The sequence below is a fragment of the Pelophylax lessonae genome, assembly GCF_965119305.1.
Source record: "Pelophylax lessonae genome assembly, chromosome: 1".
NCBI lineage: Eukaryota > Metazoa > Chordata > Amphibia > Anura > Ranidae > Pelophylax > Pelophylax lessonae.
In genome coordinates this window covers 535,839,616-535,859,230 of record NC_138768.1, presented here as the reverse complement: position 1 = coordinate 535,859,230, position 19,615 = coordinate 535,839,616, and the positions used below count along the sequence as shown (strand labels likewise).

Sequence of the window (19,615 nt, the reverse complement as noted above, 5' to 3'; positions counted from 1 at the left end):
CACAATCTTTGTGGGTGCAGTGAACAAAACCTTTGTGGGGTACAGTGAACACAATCTTTGTGGGGTGCAGTGAAGACAATCCTTTTGGAGTGCAGTGAACACAATCTTTGTGGGGTACAGTGAACACAATCTTTGTGGGGTGCAGTGAACAAAACCTTTGTGGGGTACAGTGAACACAATCTTTGTGGGGTGCAGTGAACACAATCTTTGTGGGGTGCAGTGAACAAAACCTTTGTGGGGTGCAGTGAACACAACCTTTGTGGGGTACAGTGAACACAATCTTTGTGGGGTGCAGTGAACAAAACCTTTGTGGGGTACAGTGAACACAATCTTTGTGGGGTACAGTGAACACAATCTTTGTGGGGTGCAGTGAACAAAACCTTTGTGGGGTACAGTGAACACAATCTTTGTGGGGTGCAGTGAACAAAATCTTTGTGGGGTACAGTGAACACAATCTTTGTGGGGTGCAGTGAAGACAATCCTTGTGGGGTGCAGTGAAGACAATCCTTGTGGGGTGCAGTGAAGACAATCCTTGTGGGGTGCAGTGAACAAAATCTTTGGAGGGTACAGTGAACACAATCTTTGTGGGGTGCAGTGAACAAAACCTTTGTGGGGTACAGTGAACACAATCTTTGTGGGGTGCAGTGAACAAAACCTTTGTGGGGTACAGTGAACACAATCTTTGTGGGGTGCAGTGAAGACAATCCTTTTGGAGTGCAGTGAACACAATCTTTGTGGGGTACAGTGAACACAATCTTTGTGGGGTGCAGTGAACAAAACCTTTGTGGGGTACAGTGAACACAATCTTTGTGCGGTGCAGTGAACACAATCTTTGTGGGGTGCAGTGAACAAAACCTTTGTGGGGTGCAGTGAACACAATCTTTGTGGGGTGCAGTGAAGACAATCCTTGTGGGGTGCAGTGAAGACAATCCTTGTGGGGTGCAGTGAAGACAATCCTTGTGGGGTGCAGTGAACAAAATCTTTGGGGGGTACAGTGAACACAATCTTTGTGGGGTGCAGTGAACAAAACCTTTGTGGGGTACAGTGAACACAATCTTTGTGGGGTGCAGTGAACAAAACCTTTGTGGGGTACAGTGAACACAATCTTTGTGGGGTGCAGTGAAGACAATCCTTTTGGAGTGCAGTGAACACAATCTTTGTGGGGTACAGTGAACACAATCTTTGTGGGGTGCAGTGAACAAAACCTTTGTGGGGTACAGTGAACACAATCTTTGTGGGGTGCAGTGAACACAATCTTTGTGGGGTGCAGTGAACAAAACCTTTGTGGGGTGCAGTGAACACAACCTTTGTGGGGTACAGTGAACACAATCTTTGTGGGGTGCAGTGAACAAAACCTTTGTGGGGTACAGTGAACACAATCTTTGTGGGGTACAGTGAACACAATCTTTGTGGGGTGCAGTGAACAAAACCTTTGTGGGGTACAGTGAACACAATCTTTGTGGGGTGCAGTGAACAAAACCTTTGTGGGGTACAGTGAACACAATCTTTGTGGGGTGCAGTGAAGACAATCCTTTTGGAGTGCAGTGAACAAAATCTTTGTGGGGTACAGTGAACACAATCTTTGTGGGGTGCAGTGAACAAAATCTTTGTGGGGTACAGTGAACACAATCTTTGTGGGGTGCAGTGAAGACAATCCTTGTGGGGTGCAGTGAAGACAATCCTTGTGGGGTGCAGTGAACAAAATCTTTGGGGGGTACAGTGAACACAATTTTTTGTGGGGTGCAGTGAACAAAACCTTTGTGGGGTACAGTGAACACAATCTTTGTGGGGTGCAGTGAACAAAAACTTTGTGGGGTACAGTGAACACAATCTTTGTGGGGTGCAGTGAAGACAATCCTTTTGGAGTGCAGTGAACACAATCTTTGTGGGGTACAGTGAACACAATCTTTGTGGGGTGCAGTGAACAAAACCTTTGTGGGGTACAGTGAACACAATCTTTGTGGGGTGCAGTGAACACAATCTTTGTGGGGTGCAGTGAACAAAACCTTTGTGGGGTACAGTGAACACAATCTTTGTGGGGTGCAGAGAAGACAATCCTTTTGGGGTGCAGTGAACACAATCTTTGTGGGGTACAGTGAACACAATCTTTGTGGGGTGCAGTGAACAAAACCTTTGTGGGGTACAGTGAACACAATCTTTGTGGGGTGCAGTGAACAAAACCTTTGTGGGGTACAGTGAACACAATCTTTGTGGGGTACAGTGAACACAATCTTTGTGGGGTACAGTGAACACAATCTCATACTTCTGAAGCTTTGAGGGTGCTGCCTGTTCTATACTCCTCCTCCTCATCCATCCTTTTAGGTGTACAAACAATAGTAATTGGGGCCTAGTGTGCTTCTGTACGTGTGAAAAACATACACTTTTTTTGATCATATTTCCTATTCCGTTATTCAATAAAAACCTTTGGGGCTCAATTAAATTGCGGAATAGTCTGTGTCGGTACGTGTGAGATCCACCTTTCCAAGTTTTTGGGGTTCATCTCATACTTCTGAAGCTTTGAGGGTGCTGCCTGTTCTATACTCCTCCTCCTCCTCTTCCTCATCCATCCTTTTAGGTGTACAAACAATAGTAATTGGGGCCTAGTGTGCTTCTGTACGTGTGAAAAACATACACTTTTTTTTGATCATATTTCCTATTCCGCTATTCAATAAAAACCTTTGGGGCTCAATTAAATTGCGGAATAGTCTGTGTCGGTACGTGTGAGATCCACCTTTCCAAGTTTTTGGGGTTCATCTCATACTTCTGAAGCTTTGAGGGTGCTGCCTGTTCTATACTCCTCCTCCTCCTCCTCCTCATCCATCCTTTTAGGTGTACAAACAATAGTAATTGGGGCCTAGTGTGCTTCTGTACGTGTGAAAAACATACACTTTTTTTTGATCATATTTCCTATTCCGCTATTCAATAAAAACCTTTGGGGCTCAATTAAATTGCGGAATAGTCTGTGTCGGTACGTGTGAGATCCACCTTTCCAAGTTTTTGGGGTTCATCTCATACTTCTGAAGCTTTGAGGGTGCTGCCTGTTCTATACTCCTCCTCCTCCTCCTCCTCCTCCTCATCCATCCTTTTAGGTGTACAAACAATAGTAATTGGGGCCTAGTGTGCTTCTGTACGTGTGAAAAACATACACTTTTTTTTGATCATATTTCCTATTCCGCTATTCAATAAAAACCTTTGGGGCTCAATTAAATTGCGGAATAGTCTGTGTCGGTACGTGTGAGATCCACCTTTCCAAGTTTTTGGGGTTCATCTCATACTTCTGAAGCTTTGAGGGTGCTGCCTGTTCTATACTCCTCCTCCTCTTTATCCATCCTTTTAGGTGTACAAACAATAGTAATTGGGGCCTAGTGTGCTTCTGTACGTGTGAAAAACATACACTTTTTTTTGATCATATTTCCTATTCCGCTATTCAATAAAAACCTTTGGGGCTCAATTAAATTGCGGAATAGTCTGTGTCGGTACGTGTGAGATCCACCTTTCCAAGTTTTTGGGGTTCATCTCATACTTCTGAAGCTTTGAGGGTGCTGCCTGTTCTATACTCCTCCTCCTCCTCTTCCTCATCCATCCTTTTAGGTGTACAAACAATAGTAATTGGGGCCTAGTGTGCTTCTGTACGTGTGAAAAACATACACTTTTGTTTGATCATATTTCCTATTCCGCTATTCAATAAAAACCTTTGTGGCTCAATTAAATTGCGGAATAGTCTGTGTCGGTACGTGTGAGATCCACCTTTCCAAGTTTTTGGGGTTCATCTCATACTTCTGAAGCTTTGAGGGTGCTGCCTGTTCTATACTCCTCCTCCTCCTCCTCCTCATCCATCCTTTTAGGTGTACAAACAATAGTAATTGGGGCCTAGTGTGCTTCTGTACGTGTGAAAAACATACACTTTTTTTTGATCATATTTCCTATTCCGCTATTCAATAAAAACCTTTGTGGCTCAATTAAATTGCGGAATAGTCTGTGTCGGTACGTGTGAGATCCACCTTTCCAAGTTTTTGGGGTTCATCTCATACTTCTGAAGATTTGAGGGTGCTGCCTGTTCCATACTCCTCTTCCTCATCCTCCCTTTAGGGTAGGAAAAAATTTAATCGGGCCTAGTCTGTGTTTGTACGTGTGAGATACACAGTTTTTTATCCTATTCCGCTATTCAATACACACCCTTTTGGTGTAAAAAACATTAAATTGCGGCATATTTTGCATATTTGACATTTGCATATATTGTGCCTTGTTGCGCTGTTTTGAGTACTCCACCAACATGGCCAGTGGCAATGACGCCGTTCTCAGCTTAACTATCCCACTTCTATGCCTCCTTGAAAAAACTATTCGGGCGATGATGGAAGAGGATGTGGCACAGGATGAGGAGGAGGAGGAGGAGGATGAAGAGGTAACATTTCAAAGGCTTTCAGGGCAGTCATTCGCAAGGGGCTCCGAGGGTGGGTTCCTGCACACACAAACGCCAGGGACACAATTGTCCAGCAGGGGCACAGTTCTGGAGGATGAGGAGGATGAGGAGGAGGAGGAGCTGGAGGAGGAGATGGAACCATGTTCACAGCAGGGTGGCACCCAGGCCAGCTCATGGCCATCACTGGTGCGTGGCTGGGGGGATACAGAGGACACGGACGATACACCTCCCACAGAGGACAGCCTTTCGTCGCCTCTGGGCAGCCTGGCACACATGAGCGATTACATGCTGCAGTGTCTCCACAACGACCGCCGAGTTGCCCACATTCAAACTTGTGCTGATTACTGGGTGGCGACGCTGCTGGATCCCCGTTACAAGGACAACGTACCGTCCTTAATTCACTCACTGGAGCGCGATCGCAAGATGCGCGAGTACAAGCGCACGCTGGTAGACGCGATGCTGCTGGCATTCCCATCTGACAGCGGGGCCACAGTGGAAGCACAAGGCAGAGGAGGAGGAGGAGGAGGTCGCCAACTCAACCAGGGCACCGCCAGCACCTCAGAAGGCAGGGTTAGCATGGCCGAAATGTGGAAAAGCTTTGTCAGCACGCCACAACAAACAGCAGCACCAGCAGCTCAGATGGAACGTCTTAGCAGGAGGCAGCATTTTACCAACATGGTGGAGCAGTATGTGTGCACACGCCTACATGTAGTGAATGACGGGTCTGCCCCCTTCAACTTCTGGGTCTCCAAATTGGGCACATGGCCTGAGCTTGCCCTTTACGCCTTGGAGGTGCTGGCGTGCCCTGCAGCCAGTGTATTATCTGAACGGGTATTTAGCACGGCTGGGGGTGTTATAACAGACAAGCGCAGCCGCCTGTCCAGAGACAATGTGGACAAGCTCACGTTCATTAAAATGAACCAGGCATGGATCCCACGGGACTTTTCCGTACCTTGTGCAGAATAGCAATGGATACCGACCTTACCCAGCCATTGTTCCATTTTTGCTCTTTCTCACTCTTTTGGGGTGTACCCTCATTTAAAATTTGTGAAAAGAAGCAGTGTTGGCTACCTCGTCCTCCTCCTCAGGGCCAGATTAACGTAGGGGCTACTGGAGCTGCAGCTCCATGCAGGCCCCTACCTTTTATATAGGCCCCGGGTTGGCCATATTCACTGTGACCGCTCTTCTGTCACTTGTAAACACAGAAGTCTGGCTTCTATGCTCGCTTCCCCAGGCAGCACCCTCAGAACCTCCCCACATAGCGCGAAGGCCGGACAAGGAGGGAAAGTTGCCGATGCATGGATGTGTTTATGGGCTTCAGAGACAGCATCCCATGTTGAATTAGGCATGCATGGCTGCACCCTTCCTCCTCTGGGTGCATGCCAAGGCACGGCCCTTAAGGCCCTTCAAAATCCTCAGCACCAAGACCATGATGCTCTTAATCCGGCCCTGGTCCTCCTCCACCGCCGCTTCCACCTACACCGCCCATAGGTGTGCGCAGCCTATTGCATTAGGGTGTGCACCCCAAAGTTGAAATACACATGCATGTGTTTGCCTACATGTACATGGCCCCGATACATTACTCTCCCTGCTGGCAAAGAGAAATAGAGCAGAGCAGGTGTGAGGGAGATCTTTCCCATCTCCTCACTGGAAAACAGAGCGATAATGCTATGTGCCCTAGGTGATTAGGGTGTGCCCAGGTACACCAGGCACACCCTGTGCGCACGCCTATGACACCGCCACATCCACCACCACCTCAACCTCCCTCCTACTCCATATGGGCCTCGTCCTTCAGAGATGAAGAACATTGTTTTATTTTTCTGTTTTTTTTTGTTGTTTTAAGTTATTTCCCTATCCACATTTGTTTGCAGAGCACTTGCCATGCTCTTAACTACGTTTTGCTGCCATTTGCAGCACTCTAGCCCTTTCCATTGGTGTTTTAGAGCCATTTTAGTGCCTTAAAGTTCGGGTCCCCATTGACTTCAATGGGGTTCGGTGTCCGGGAAAAGTTCGGTAAAAGTCCGGGACACGGAACCCGTCGAACACGGACATCTAGGTGTCCGCTCAACCCTAGTTATAATCAAACTCAAGTTTACAAAGTTATATAGAAATGAAAAGTTCAAACGATGGTGTGGCCTTCCGCCCTGTGACACATTTTGCTCCCATGAGGGGTGTCTGGGTGAGGAGAAAATACTGTTTCCGTTTGTCCGATCCTACTATTTAAATATGGCTCATGATTGAACAGGACTTCTGCTATGTCACTGTAACCAATTGAATGATCTCTTACTAAATGTTTGGATACATAACAGACTGTAACATACTTTTTATATTTTATAAAATAATACAAATCTATTGAAACTAATCTTCATTGAAAGCACAATAAAATTTGCAGAATATAAGAAAAAAGGGGGGGGATCGGTTTCAAGGCCCCCCCCCTTTTCCTCATGGGATTGGGGAGGCAGCAGTTTCATGTTTCCCTAAAGGTTTATGAGGTACTTGTTCCCTGATAGGTCAGCGGAGTCAGGTGACTCTAGGAATATTCCAGAATCTGGGAAAGGTGACCCAAGATTGGTCTATTGGGATTGGCTATTTAAAGGGATTCTGGGATCAGGTGTGGGCCAGTCAGAAGAAAGAATTTCCTAGTCAGCTACCTGCCCCCCCCCCATCCCTCACGCAGCTTGTTATGTGGTGGGACCCCCCTTTCCATAAGAAAAAAGAAAAGGCGGGGTTAATTAATAACCTTTGTTCGAAGTAAAGGATTTTAGAATCGAGCCATAGAGGCTGGGCCATGTTTGAAGTATTCAGTATTTTGAGGTGAAATGAATAAAGTATTCAGTAGCATGTTTAAATGATTTAATTGTAATTTTGGTTAAAACCAATAATAAAGCCGCGGCCATGATTTATCCAACTAAGTATTAGTGTGGTTAATTTATTAATTAAGTAGCCTGCCTACTATAATACCCATGTAAACTTACCAGTTTTACATAGCCTTCTGAGTCTAGAAGTAGATTTTCTGGCTTTAAATCCCGGTACATGACACCTATGCGATGCAGATACTCAAAAGCCTCAGTCACGCATCCAATGCAAAACTTAGCAGCCATCTCATCGAAGCTGCCTCTGGGAACAAAGTCAACATTTATTTTCAAGTGTTTTCAGTTTTAATCATCATTTTGACATTACACATGTGTCAAATGAAGTGCTTAAACATTTCAGTTTCTAGTGCCCACACAGTGATTATGCCAAATGTAATTTTCAGCCAGATCCAAGAAATGATTAATTTAATCCTCAAATTAAATGAAATTAAATTTTAAAAGAACTCTTTGATCTTTTCCAAGTGCTTTGAGACTTCTTGTAAAAGTCACTTAAGGCCTCATAAGTGTTTTTTGACACCAGAAAGGAGAATGTTTGTGAAATGAGTGTCTTACTATTTATTTTTGTTGTACTTTTGTAGAGTATTACCTGTCTTTAGAAAAATAAATGCACAGGTTCTTTAAAACCAGGGGAAAAAAAAAACAGAAAAGAAATTCAGATTTGATTTAATCTATTATTTTTTTAGTTTACATTTAATTGTTTCTTCACTAAAACCCTGCAGTTTTATTCCATGTTTAAACCTTTTTTGTCTGCATTGCACATACATATAAATGGAGAAAAAAATTGACTAAGTTTTGAGACTTCTTGTAAAAGTCACTTAAGGCCTCATAAGTGTGTCTTTTACACCAGAAAGGAGAATGTTTGTGAAATGAGTGTCTTTACTATTTCTTTTTGTTATGCTTTGTAGAGTATTACCTGTCTTTATAAAAATCAATGTGTGGGTTCTTTAAAACCAGGAATAATTATAGAAAAGAAATTCCGACTTGATTTAATCTATAATTTTTTAGTTTACATTTAATTGTTTCTTCACTAAAACACTGCAGATTTCTTCCATGTTTAAACCTTTTTTTTGTCTGCATTGCACATACATATAAATGGAGAAAAAATGGACTAAGTAACATAGATACAAGATTTAAAACAGTGCAAAAATCCTAAATAATACCTAAGTATTTACCTATCTCTTAAGAGGCTCCAAAGTTCTCCCCCCAGACAAGCTTCCAGCAGGAGATATACGTATTTTAAATCTTTAAAGGTTCGGTATAATCTGAAAGTATACATTGGCTTATTATTAGCTTGTACTTAAAGAATATTGTTTAGCATCATGCAAACTAACATGCAAAAACAAAGTATAGGTCAATTGTCACTTCCTTAGCTGATATCCAACTTCAATTGAAAGTATTGATAAAAGTGACACTCTCGGGTTGATTTACTAAAGGCAAAAAAGATTTTTCATTTTGTATGGTAATTTTAATTTTGCAATGGAATTTTTCCTCACCTTGGTGAATGAGGCAAAGCTTTGTTGAGTTCCATCATCTGATCATGTGTAAATGTACCCTTATTTCCTATCCCAGCAAAATAATGTCAAAAGGGCAGGAGGTGACTGGGTCTCTATCTGATATGAGCAGAGACAGTAACAAAAGTGCATTTATAGGGGTTAGTTAACCCGCCTTTATTGCTCTCTGGGGTCTAGTTACTAAATCTGGAGAGGGCAAAGTCAGGCTCAATTCTGCATAGAAACCCATCAGCTTCCAGGTTTTATTGCTTGAGGTGATTGTAGCCATATTAGTGCACTTGTGACAGAGACAATTGAGTACATGTGGGACATAATTTCTCACAACCGGACCACACTATAGAAGACCTCAATGCTTTAGTTCTTAAAGGGAATTTCAGAACTATCAAGGAAAGAAAAACTTAATTAAGAATTAAGAATGATACTTCTTTTTGACAGAAAAAATAACAGCCTAAATTTAGATATGGGTTTCCTTACTCATTATTCTACAGTTCTATGACCCCCTCTGTGACTATCACCCCCCCCCCCCCCCCCCCCGTCTATAGCTCTCTCTCTCTCTGTCTTATCTCACTAACTATGCAAGTTTTATTACCATTGGCAGTTACATTTGTTTATGTTTGTTTGGTTTTCTCTTTTTTTTCCTTTGGCTTAGAGCATGGGTGTCCAACCTTTTGGCTTCTCTGGGCCACATTGAGTGTAGAGAAATTTTCTCGGGCCGCATATAAAATATATACTATAGTTAAGGTATATAAATAATAAAATGCTGCCGTGCCCTTCCCGCGCCGCCACACCCCCCGCACTTATTTAACACAACTAGAGGAGGATGATCAAATGAAATGGAATCAGTATACATACAGAGATTTACTTCTTCTGAGAGATATTTAAGGAACACTCTAACCACCATGACCACTTCAGTGATTTGAAGAAGTGGTCACGGTGGTAGGAGTCAGAAACACTGCACATGCTCGCCTCCCCTCCCCTCCGAAGCCTACTGTTAGTTGGAAGCCGCTGTGGCCATGCCCCAGACCCGACTTCCTTCCTCCCCAGCAAAAAAAATTATTGTCAGGGGCAGTGGGCCGCATTGCCTGGGGTTCCGGGCCGCATGTGGCCCTCGGGCCGCATGTTGGACATGCCTGGCTTAGAGATTGTGTTTTTTTTACCATTCTGCTAAATCTTTTGTGAATCAGTACTGTTTGGACCTTGATGAAGGGGACATACCTCGAAAGCTTGTCCTGAAAAATTGTATGTTAGTGGAAATAGAAAAAGTATCAGGTTTTATTGCCAAAGTCTAATTGAACAAGCAGAGCTTAGAAGCTCATTGGTTTCTAGGCAAAAGTGAGCCTGATTTTGCATTCCCCAGCTTTAGTAAATAAACTCCCAATGTGTCTTCCTCTCTCAGTAACACCAGAACGCACTCATTTCTGGTGGGCAGGAATTGAGTGAAGTTTTCCCCAATTAGGAAACAGGCAGCTGTAAAAACTTGGCAGAGTTTTTTGACTCTGGTTCACTCTATTAAAATAATAAAAAAAAGAAAATGTTAGCAGGGGTTGGGTTTTAGGTTGATTTTTAAGATGCTCTCTTCTCATAAGCGATGTGCATGTACTATATATCATAAATTCTGAACTTCAAAACTTTTTAAGGGCTTGTGAAAGAGACTTTTTTTTAATCAGAATGGCTTTTCCTCCATACGTGTAGCTCAAAATACATTCTGAATGCATCTGAAGGTATTCTGTACAAGCCCTGATTTTATTTCAAGTTTGCCTTTTTTTGAATAATTACTTATTTGATATGATGTTGGCAGCTATGCATGAAATGAATAAAAATACAGTATAGTCTCTTTATAAAAACATATTTAACTATAATATTCATTTAAGAAGCATGCAATAATCAATGATTACACAAACACATACTTTACTATAAATGGAGAATTAGCTTCTTCTAGTATTTTCTTTTCAGAGTGGATGTGTTCTTGTTGTCTGTTATCCACAATATGCTTCTTCTTAATGCATTTCATAGCAAATGCTAAGTTTTCATTTTTCACTTTTACCTACAAATGCAAGAATAAACAAGTAGTTATTATTATGTTACAATCCATCACTTATCCTAGTCACTATAGTGGAAAATTCAAAAGTTAAAAACTTTCAGTAAGCAAACTTGCTTATTGCATATTTTCCTCCTCTGAAAATGCTAGTTACCTGGTGGTCATGTTTATCCCCTGGCTTCAATACTTTCTAAACCAGTGTTTCTCAACCTTTCTCCAATCAGGGTGCCCTTGAAAAGTACTTTCAATCTTGAGGCATCCCTGTCCAAGGCTTGGTTAACGTTACTGTGTGTTGCGGAACATGCACAAAATTGCGCTCATTCCTGACACACAGACAAATGCTCTTCTCTTTAGGGGTGCCAGTAATTCTTAATGGTACCCCACACATTGGCAAATATAGGGTGCTTTTGTTGCGTCTCAATTTTAAAAAAAGGGTCGGGGACTTCTTTCCCTGCATTTCTGTGGATAGGTAAACCCTTTGAAATGTATAGGTTGCCCTACACACAGCACGCTGCCACACAGATGTGAACCAAGGGCTTGTTCACATGTCAGGTTGGAGAGGCGGTAAAACCACATGGTTGAGCTGTTTTTACCACTCACAACTTCTCCCCCTTTAGCTGCAGTGGTAGCAGCTGGGGGCGTACACATGCTCTGGCTTGAGATGGAGGTATACCCAGGGTGAATGGGACTGCAATTCAACTACCCCGCAACTGTGTGCATTGCACGGTTGCGGCGTGTTAATGCTGCATTTACGGGCTTAAAACAGGTGGTGAGGAGGCAACATATTGCCTCTTTACCACCCGTTAAATGCCTCTGAAAAGCGATCCGAGCATGGATTGTTTTTTAGAGGAGAAGCAGTCCTTGCTGCTATCACAAACAAGCCCTACAAAAGCAGTTCTGATGGTACAGGGAGGGGGGGGGGGGGTCAGGATTAAAAGTGACATACATACATATACACACACACACACACACAAACAGACACATGCACAGACACACACACACACACAAACAGACACATGCACAGACACACGCACACACAAATACAGACATATGTACAATATATATGCACACATAAAGACACAGACAGACAAATGTGTACACATACACATACAAACACATGTACAAACAGGAAGGTTTGGGAGGTCACTACAGGTAAATATACGTGTAACTGAGGCAAGGTAAAGGACATTTTTCTGAAGAAACCTGGATACAAATGTTAAATGCAGTGGTAGAAGAACAGGGCACATCTCTGTATATCTATGTTTTATGTTTCATATGTGTTGTGTTGTATTACTAATATTATAACATTATTAAGAACAAAATCCCTTACAAGTTCCACTCGTCCGAACCCGCCAACACCGAGTGTGGTGATAATCTCTAGGTCATTAAATGGTGATGAAGAGGAAAGTCTAAAAACTCTTTCTTTCATCTGTATTGTTTCCAGTGACAATACTGTGTCAAGTTGTCCTTCTGTGGACTTCCTAAAGAAATAAAGAAAAGGTTTTGTACATAAGATAAAATAACAATTTTACAGAGTATTAACATTAACATCTTCTTTTTCAGCCTTCCTGTTTTAGGGCACATGTGTAGGGGGGTCATCACTCGAACATATGCTTCAGGCAATTACTTTACTCCTTGGAATAATGTCACCCCTTGTAAAATATTTGAACATGCGTATGTCTAAATAATAACATCCTTAGCTGTTGTTTTAAGGCCCCGTTCACATAGGGGCGACGCTACTTCGCACCGCGACCTCCGAGGTCGCGGTGCGAGCAGCGCGCCGCGACCTCGGAGCGGCCGCCACGGACTTCATAACATTGAAGTCTATGGCGGTCACCTACTGGTCGCCCCAAAGAAGCTCCGGACCCTTTTTCTAAGTCGGAGCGACTTGTGTCGCTCCTATTAGAACGGGTCCGCAGCTTCCCTATGGGAGGCCACCTACGGCGACCTGTGAGGTGACCAGGTCGCCTCACAGGTCGCCTTAGTGTGAACGGGGACTAAGTGTGTGTACATTTTTTTTTTCAATCAAACAAAGTCTTTATTGAGAAAAATAAACTCAAATACAAGGAACATAAGTGCTCTTTGGAGAAAACAAGATGGAGTGACAAAACATCGTAGGAATACAGTGGGTCATACACAACGAGTGAACAAGACATAGTATAACATCACAGCTGTGGTGGAGAAGGTATTTAGATTCGACTTTAGCAATTCAATTTTGGCGTGGGGTCCACCCAAAATCCATACCAGACCCTTATCTGAGCAAGCAGCCTGGCTAGATAGAATAAGGGGGGGGAGCGAGCGAGCGCCCCCCCTCCTGAACCATACCAGGTCACTTGCCCTCAACATGGGGGGTGCTTTGGGGTGCCATGTTGATGGGGACAAAGGTCTCTTCCCCACAACCCTGGGCTGTGGTTGTGGGGGTCTGCGGGGTGGGGGGCTTATCGGAATCTGGAATCCCCCTTTAACAAGGGGGCCCCCAAATCCTGGCTCCCCCTATGTGAATGGATATCGGGTACATTGTACCCCTAACTATTCACCAAAAAACTGTACGAAAAAAATGACAAAAGCCAGTTCTTTTTAAAAAAATTAAAAATAGAAAAATAGTGTCCTCTGATGTAAATCCATCGTCAATCACGTCACCCGCCGCCGCACCCGAAAAATAGAAAAAAAAAGAAGAAGCTCTTGCCTCTTCAGACGCCTCCCATGTTATGAGCTGTTTGAGTTTGCCAGCTCTTTTATAGGAATCTGACGTCACAAGCGCCCCATAATGCACTGCTCAGGTGCAGTGAATAAATTAATGACGTCACGTCAGAAGGGGCGGTGGGTCAGAAGGGGCAGAGAAGGGGCCATGTGGTCCCCGTCCCTTTCCTATAAAAGAGCTGTCACAGCTCCAGCAGCTCATTATGCCGAAAGGTGTCTGAAGAGGTGGGAAAGTTTTTTTTTTTCCATTTTTCGGGTGCGGGGGTGGGTGACGTGATTGACAATGGATTTACATAGAGGGGACACATTTTTTTTAATAAAGGACTTGTCAAAAACTGGCTTTTGTCTTTATTTTTTGTACACTTTTTTTGGGGGGGACCCATTTTGGCGCCCTTTTTTTAAAATGTTTTTTTATCTGTATTGCTGGGAGCCGACAATACATTACAGCCACGAGCAAGTTTAAATGTCATAAGAATCAGCCCTACACTACACTGCACTGCTTGATATATATCCTGCAATAAATGATACATAAATACAGTATCTCACAAAAGTGAGTACACCCCTCACATTTTTGTAAATATTTTATTATACCTTTTCATGTGACAACACTGAAGAAACTACACTTTGCTACAATGTAAAGTGGTGAGTGTACAGCTTGTATAACAGTGTACATTTGCTGTCCCCTCAAAATAACTCAACACACAGCCAATAATGTCTAAACTGCTTGCAACAAAAGTTAGTGCACCCTTAAGTCAAAATGTCAAAACTGGGCCCAAAATGTCAATATTTTGTGTGGCCACCATTATTTTCCAGCACTACCTTGACCGTCTTGGGCATGGAGTTCCCCAGAGCATAACAGGTTGCCCCTGAAGTCCTATTCCACTCCTCCATGATGACATCACAAAGCTGGTGGATGTTCGAGACCTTGTGCTCCTCCACCTTCCGTTTGAGAATAACCCACAGATGCTCAATAAGGTTTATGTCTGGAGACATGCTTGGCCAGTCCATCACCTTTACCCTCAGCTTCTTTAGCAAGGCAGTGGTCATCTTGGAGGTGTGTTTGGGGTTGTTATCATGTTGGAATACTGTCCTGCAGCCCAGTCTCCGAAGGGAGGGGATCATGCTCTGCTTCAGTATGTCACAGTACATGTTGGCATTCATGGTTCCCTCAGTGAACTGCAGCTCCCCAGTGCCGGCTGCACTCATGCAGCCCCAGACCATGACACTCCCACCACCATACTTGACGGTAGGCAAGACACACTTGTCTTTGTACTTCTTACCTGGTTGCCGCCACACACACTTGACACCATCTGAACCAAATAAGTTTATCTTGGTCTCATCAGACCACAGGACATGGTTCCAGTAATCCATGTCCTTAGTCTGCTTGTCTTCAGCAAACTTTTTGCGGGCTTTCTTGTGCATCGTCTTTAGAATAGGCTTCCTTCTGGGATGACAGCCATGCAGACAAATTTGATGCAGTATGTGGCGTATGGTCTGAGCACTGACAGGCTGACCCCCACCCCTTCAACCTCTTCAGCAATGCTGGCAGCACTCATACGTCTATTTCCCAAAAAACAACCTTTTGCTAGGACGCTGAGCATGTGCACTCAACCTCTTTGGTCAACCATGGTGAGTCCTGTTCTGAGTGGAACCTGTCCTTTTAAACCACTGTATGGTCTTGGCCACCATGCTGCAGCTCAGTTTCAGGGTCTTGGCAATCTTCTTATAGCCTAGGCCATCTTTATGTAGAGCAACAATTCTTTTTTCAGATCCTCAGAGAGTTCTTTGCCATGAGGTGCCATGTTGATCTTCCAGTGACCAGTATGAGAGAGTGAAAGTGATAACACCAAATTTAATACACCTGCTCCCCATTCACACCTGAGACTTTGTAACACTAACGAATCACATGACACTGGGGAGGGAAAATGGCTAATTGGACCCAATTTTAACATTTTCAATTAGGGGTGTATTCACTTTTGTTGCCAGCGGTTTAGACATTAATGGCTGTGTGTTGAGTTATTTTAAGGGGACAGCAAATTTACACTGTTATACAAGCTGTACACTCACTACTTTACATTGTAGCAAAGTGTCATTTCTTCAGTGTTGTCACATGAAAAGATATAATAAAATACTTACAAAAATGTGAGGTGTGTACTCACTTTTGTGAGATACTGTATATATATATATATATATATATATATATATATATATATATTTGGGATCGACCGATTATCGGCAAAGCTGATATATTGAGGGCGGATATGCACTTTGCCCGATATATCGGAAATCGGCCTTTTGATTTACCGATATTGCAAATATTTCAGGAAAGTGCATGTATCGGGGTGATGCCTGCAGCTAGAGGCATCACCCCGGTACCGGTGTCCAGAGCCGACAGTCAGCTGTCTTGTAATGACAACCAATGCGGCTGAGAAGCCTCTTGGCTGTCATTCCACGTCCCCCCCTCCCGCCGCCTTCCGCGGCTCGCCCGGGTCTCCTGTCCCACCGGGAGACCCAGGCATCCTCCCTTCACCGCCACACCGCCGCCGTCTGACTGAGTCTCCATATGACATGACATCACTTCCGGGTACTGGCAGGGCCAAATTCAAAAACTTACAGCATTACAAACAGCCAAACTTGGCGTTTTGAATGCTTTAAGTGCAGAGGAGGTGTTTGGCTGATACCGATATCCGATGACCAAAATATCGGTTTCAGTATCGGCGGTAAAAAAAACGATATCGGTCAATCACTAATATATATATATATATATATATATATATATATATATATATTACACTGCCTGATCTACTCCTAGATATAATGCACAATCCACTAACTACCTGCCTAATCTCACCTAACACACTATACACGCTGCTGTATAAGCAGCAGCTTTATGTAGTGTGGGGCATGGACTTAGCCCCTGAAACATGATTGGCTAAAGGCACCCTGCATGGACATCATAGACATTGTGCTGTGATTGGCCAAAGCATACAGGTCATGTGCATGCTTTGGCCAATCATCAGACAATCAGTAATTTATTCACTGCACCAGCGCAGTGCATTATGAGGCACTCATCGGCGGGCGAACTTCCCGCCGAGTGCCCCATTTGTTTTGACTCAAACTCTAAGCTCATCCCTACTCCCAAATGCTCTTCTGGCTGGATGGGCACAAATTCCCAAAGAAACACTCCAAAATATCGGAAAAGCCTTCCCAGAAAAATGAAGGCTGTTATATATCGGTGTTCGAAACAGGTGGGGAATTTAACTTTTAGCCATATAGTGAAAGGTTTTCATACACAAGCTGTTGACTGTTTTCAAGAGTTAAATGCTAACAGTTGCATAAATGTGCTATTTCTTACTGTACATTTTACATCATCACTGATATTTAGAGTGCTTTTTCGAAAAATGTAAAGTAATTAAAAGTATCCATTGGCAAATGAAGCAAAAAGATACAAGGAACGGTATATTGAAAGGTACATTTTCCAATAAGCTTATCAAGCTAATAAATCACACTTCTCACACTAAAGTTACATAAAATCTATTTATCCAAAAAGTTGCCAATGTAAATTAGTGTTTCTTACAAAACAACCAAAATGACACATTTTGCATGAGATTTTTTGTGTCTGTCATGCATGTGAAGAAAATATTGTTAAAGGCTTACTTGGCATGTCTTCTTTCATCATCAAGAGTCAGGTTGGCCACATAGCCCTCAAGGTACTTTTGCAGTTCAGCATATGTTCCGACTATCTGATTGAATGTCCTAAAGTAAGGTAGTGTTATAATATTACAAAACAAGCATAATTTTACATTATAATTGTTGAATTAGTACTATAAAATCTTAAAATGAACCCGTGCCTTGCTCATTCATGATAAAGCAATAGGTTCACTTACCTTCTGAACTCCCCAGCTGTACATACTCACCTTGCTTGTACTATACAAAGCGAAAGATCCAAGTTATCAAATCACCTGCTCCCCATACCTAAAAGTGCAGGGACAGGTCACCTGCTCCCCCATACCCAAAAGTACAGGGACAGGTCACCTGCTCCCCATACCTAGAAGTATCAGTTTTTTTTTTTTTCAGAGCAAAATGGTAGGAAAGAATAGTAAAGGTGAGCATGCAAAGCAGGGGACAGTGGTAGTTAAGTGAACCTGTGGCTATGCCCTGCATAATGAACCTGTACTTTGCCCATGCAGGACAAAGTAACAGCTGCACATATCTACTTTCCCCTTGCTACCCCACCCTCATGGAGCAAAAATATTCTGAACCTCTCCCTGCTCTCATGTGACAGTACTTGACCAATCACCGAACACCAGCACTGTAACATGGAGTAATTCCTATTTTCTCCATATCCAGACATACCAGGTAATAGCTTTGCTCCCAGCAGCTGAATGGAGTGACAAAGAAGAGAAGAAAGGTGAATATATGCTGCTAGGACTTTTTTTTCTGCATGAACAAAGCACATGTTTGCTTTGAAGTTAAATAAAACTTAAGTTCTTTTTTTTTTTTTTAACACCTAAAAGAAGCTGGGGTGTAGATTTAAGAATTACGTTAGGTACAGTACGACAGAAACAGTGGTTTAGGAGGTCCGAAACATGGCCAGCCCCTCAGGAATTCTGCACATTCCCACATATCCTTGTTTTTGTCCAAAAACCAGCATTACACTCTACATCTCCCTAATTTTTGTTGTTATCCTGCTATTCTTCATTGTCTTGAGCATTTCTAGCTAGGCACAAGCCAACAAAGCCAGACAGACTAAGCTCATCCCAGTTAAGGATTTAATGAAAAGGCAGTACAGAGGATAATTAAAAAAAATAAATAACAGTTTGACTGAGATGATACCAAAATCGGACTTTTAAAAGGTGATTTTAATTACAAAAAAAAAGAAAACATGAAGATATAAATAAATTAACATTGGCAAATTACAATTTCAGAGCTGTGACAATTATTTGAACACATTAACATACTACTTGGTATATTTATTTTTCTAAATATTTAAAAGATGTTTTTGAAAAACAATGTTCTACAGTTTAGGAGCTTGTTCTGCCACCTGTCCTGGCATGTAAGATTTTCTTTTATTTCATATAATAGACTGTCTAATTATAATCTCTCTTATATGATATGATCCGGCATAAATGAACCAAACTATACATCTGTTATAGCTGTTTGTGGGCAGAAATTATCCCAGAAGAAATATTATTACTTACTCTCGATCCATGACTAAACACTCAACTCCATCATCATCATCTGCAACAATGTTAGCCGATCTGACATCATCACTTCAAAAAAAAAAAAGGAAACAGATTGCTTGGATTTTTTTTTTTTTTTTAAACATGTACAAAGGGTTTGATTTGCTAACAAAGTGTAGAATATTTACTTAACAAAGTTCTGGTTCACTTAGCCTTGTGAATAAAGAGAAGCTGTGACCACTTTAAATACCACCTTAAATACCCAATCATGTGCAGTGGAATAAAAAAACAAAAAAAACAAAACAGGATTTCTCTTGCACACGATTGGATGACTGAGGGGAACAGGGGTTTATTTTGTTTACTAAGCTAGAAGAAATTCCTTGCTTATTTAGTAAATGGAATCTATTTCTTTTGTCAGGTCAAGAAACAAAAACATCTGTAATTTTTTGGTAATAAATGCAATTATGCTAGTATACTGTATATTTATATATATTAAGTAGGAAGTAATTGATTTTTAAACTATGTTGACTATGCTGAGAGACATGAATTAGTCGCTGCTTAGATATTACTTTTAAAACCATTCCAGAATTAATAAAAGGAGACTTTTAGACAAAAAAGATGTTAAATCAAATTTGAGATAAAGGAAATCAAGCTTGGATCAAGCTTTAAAAACTACCCAAGAAGATGTAGCAATAACTGAAATAAAGCAACTAAACAGGGAAAAATCATTACTTGGAAAATCTTCAAAAATCTGTTAGAGACATTTGCTACAAACCTCCACGTCTTATTAAAATTTGAGGTAAAGGAGTCTATGAAATAATTCACTGCAAAGGAAATTTGATAGGTAAAACTTTAAATTTATCATTATTTATCATAATTTTCAAAATTAG

At 42.1% G+C, this 19,615-nt stretch overlaps 1 protein-coding gene across 1 annotated transcript in view; it reads right to left on the bottom strand.

Annotated features, from left to right (window-relative positions):
* The window catches only part of PRKG2 (protein kinase cGMP-dependent 2), a gene marked incomplete at its 5' end in the record, with an annotated part of 139,833 nt that overhangs the window by 39,393 nt on the left and 80,825 nt on the right, over positions 1-19,615 (bottom strand). Inside the window, 6 exons of the mRNA XM_082269973.1 lie at positions 7,396-7,537; positions 8,466-8,555; positions 10,712-10,848; positions 12,173-12,323; positions 17,200-17,298; positions 18,744-18,815. Of these exons, the coding sequence (XP_082126099.1) occupies positions 7,396-7,537; positions 8,466-8,555; positions 10,712-10,848; positions 12,173-12,323; positions 17,200-17,298; positions 18,744-18,815 (691 nt within the window). The remainder of the gene's footprint in view (positions 1-7,395; positions 7,538-8,465; positions 8,556-10,711; positions 10,849-12,172; positions 12,324-17,199; positions 17,299-18,743; positions 18,816-19,615) is intronic.